Genomic DNA, 3,097 nt, shown 5'->3' with positions numbered 1-3,097 from the left:
GATTTATTAAACCTTTAGAAAACAATTGTTAGTCCGCTTGCCATGCATTCTCTTATTGGCAGAATTTTTCAATTGGTTTAACAAAAGAAAATATGAAAAAACACTCGTGTCAGATACTTTATATCTTATTAACGGTTAGGATTGTTATAAAATGTATATTTATTTATTGAGGGGCATAACACAATAGTTTACTAAAATTAACTACTATAAACTGCCATTAAAAACCATTTAAATATGTATATTTTTTGACAATCTGGCTATTGTTTAACCAATAATATAATCGGACTAAAACATGCACACTCTTAAACCGCTTAAACAATATGAACTTTTATGTATTTTTATTAACATATCTTGAATCAATTATCCACAAAAACGTTTAAAATTCTAAATAACAATACCGCTTATTAAATATTTAATATTCTAAAGCACATATAAACAAGACAATATCATAACAAATCATTTCTCCACATTTAAGCGACCGATTCTACGGAAAAAGATGCTATGTCACCACGAATTTCCGGAGAATTGTATGCACTTCCGTATCCGGTATCAGACGACAAACTTCGTCCATAGTCACATTCTAGGTTACTTATTTTCTTTTCAACGACGTAATGTTCGTTCGAATGTGGCGGAATGTTTATATCTAGTTTTCCTGCAAGTTTTCTTACTACTTGAGAATCCATCGGGTTTGCGTTTTCATTGTTATTTATTATAACTGTCTCGTTCAACTCGTTCATATACTCCGTTGATAAACGTGGCTCAACTTTACGTGTTAAAGTATTGTCTTTAATAATGTCAAGTGAGGCATCCTTCATTATATCTGTTTCACGAGCGGTTACCGATTTTTTTCGCGAATTGAAAAAAACTGAAAACTTTCTCTTCATATCCTTTTTCTGCTCTATAGCTTCAATATTTGCTACTGTTTTTGGTTTAACAATCTTTTCTTTATGTTTCACGGAAAGTGCATAGATAAGCCTTTCTGTAAATAAGTAATCATCACGTCTGATGTAGGTAAAAGTATTTATGCACCTTTTGAGATCACGAGGTAGGCTATCTTCCGGTATGTCCTCCATCATGACAATAACAAGATGGCGCTTCTTTTCCATGATGCTTTGCCTAAATGCTTCTTGAAATTCATACAGACAATATTGACTTTTCAGAAAGTGGTTTGAAAGTAATATGATTGTGTGTCGGCTGGATTCGACACTTTTAGAAACATTGTCAAAAATTGTTTTCCCTGGCACAAAGTCTCTGTGATGCAGACAAAATTTAAATTTAATTGCGTTGGGTTTATCGTCCGTAGTTGATTCAAGATCTTCAAAAAGTTTTTCCACATGTTCTTCCTCATTGCTGCTGTAGCTGACAAATGCGTCATATTTCTTGGTGGAGTCGAAATTTGCTCTTGTACTACATGGCACAATAATGTTAAACCTCGTGAACATTATGATAGTTATCTCTTGCCGGTATTTCAAAACCACAATCAGAATAATGCTGATGATGATAACGGAAACGCTTAGCACGATCACAGGACCAACAAAATATTCCACTTCCGGTACACATACCTCTTCCTCAGTCAAGGTCATTAAATGTCGGCCCATCAATTTGGAAGGGTTATCGCACTTGAGTCGACCGATATAAGAATAGTCCGTCAGGTTGGATATAGAAACATGGCGCCCTTCTTTGATATACCTGAGGAGCTCTCTGAACTTTTCAGAACAGTTGCAGCTTATCGGGTTATTCCTTATATCAATTAGCATCATTGGCATATCCCTGAATCTGTCCAGATCCTCCACGGTAAATGTCGTGATGTTATTGTATTGAAGATTTATCGTTGTCAGCTGATCAAGCCTAGTATGCAAAGGTATCTGAAATTTGTACAACTTTGAGATCTTGTTATGAGAGAGATCGAGGAGTTCCAATTTTGGAAATTTCGTAGACCATTGCAGGTGTTGATCTTGAAGAACATTAATATAGTTGTATGATACGTTATACACTCGAAGTTCCATAAACCTTGCATTATCCGTAAGCAATTTCGTATGGTAGATGGATCGACTGTAACTCAGTCCTTCTTCAAATTTAAGCAGTCTTTTGTAGGCGCAAATGTGGTTCACATTTTGAGCTTCCAGCACTAAAGTCTCGCCTACATCGGAAAGCTTAGACATTATTTGTTCGTCAGCGTCGTTTATGAACTCGAAGGAGCTGTTTCGGTCTGAGATATATTCGATTGTGTCTTCGTGAAAGCAGTCGAACTCTTTGCTGATATTTCGAACGTTTAAGGTTATGTTTATAAACATAGCAACGGATATCTGAATTACATTGTTCCGAATTTCCCAATACCTTAGCGTGTCGGGAATTTCATGGAGCATTGGACTATTGTATTCTGTGAAATAGTCCTCAATCACACAGTTTGTGACGATCATCTTGTACAATCGCGATGCCTTCATTGTCCATGGTATTGATATTCTGCTCATTGACTCGCAATTTATGACTAGACCAAAGACGGTGTCGTTGTACCTATCAATCATCATTCTTAAATCTGTCAATTTCCAAACGCAGGAAAACAAATGTGTTACTGTACAATTAATAGTTATTAACGGAGTGCGAGGAGTGAAGTTAGATTCAATAAAATCTCCGTCATATAGTGTGCAGAAGTCTTTCCACAGTGCTGGTAATTCGATTCTATTCGAACCGCCCGATCTATCCGAATCTCTTATTTCCGTATGATTATTACTATTCACGGCCCTTGAAGTCAGGTGCGTTGATCCCGGCGCCAAGTTCACAGTTTGCGATTCAGTTTCGTTACGTGTCTGTCCGACCGTGACGTCTCGCGTTGGTACCTGTACAAGTGTCGTTTTATCAACGTCATCAGAAACGTTTCTATTAATAATTTTCCTTATCGAAACATTATCACTTTCAGCTACCCCTATGTTGTCTAATATTTGTCCATTAACAAACACAAAAACAATAAACTGACACAGCAACACCAATTGCGTACACATCCCATTCATCGCCATTTTAAGTATGAACGCTGTGCTATTTGTGTCAAGCGAGAGCGTAAACCGTAAGCTATACTCAACGAAAAAGATCACGTTGTCAC

The 3,097-nt window shown here is 36.6% G+C and overlaps 1 protein-coding gene across 1 annotated transcript; it reads right to left on the bottom strand.

Annotated features, from left to right (window-relative positions):
* Nucleotides 1-400: 400 nt before the first annotated feature.
* Nucleotides 401-2,797, bottom strand: LOC127845852 (toll-like receptor 2). Its single transcript, XM_052377019.1, has one exon. It carries the CDS (start codon nt 2,526-2,528, stop codon nt 471-473), a length of 2,058 nt encoding a protein of 685 aa, XP_052232979.1. The 5' UTR covers nt 2,529-2,797; the 3' UTR covers nt 401-470.
* Nucleotides 2,798-3,097: the final 300 nt, after the last annotated feature.

The sequence above is a fragment of the Dreissena polymorpha genome, chromosome 9 (assembly GCF_020536995.1).
Source record: "Dreissena polymorpha isolate Duluth1 chromosome 9, UMN_Dpol_1.0, whole genome shotgun sequence".
NCBI lineage: Eukaryota > Metazoa > Mollusca > Bivalvia > Myida > Dreissenidae > Dreissena > Dreissena polymorpha.
The sequence above is the reverse complement of the archived record's forward strand: the minus strand, read 5'-3'. Positions and strand labels throughout refer to the sequence as shown.

Excerpts from the sequence above, each read along its gene's own strand:
- LOC127845852 (XM_052377019.1), bottom strand. The coding sequence starts at position 2,528 with ATGATGATTGATAGGTACAACGACACCGTCTTTGGTCTAGTCATAAAT.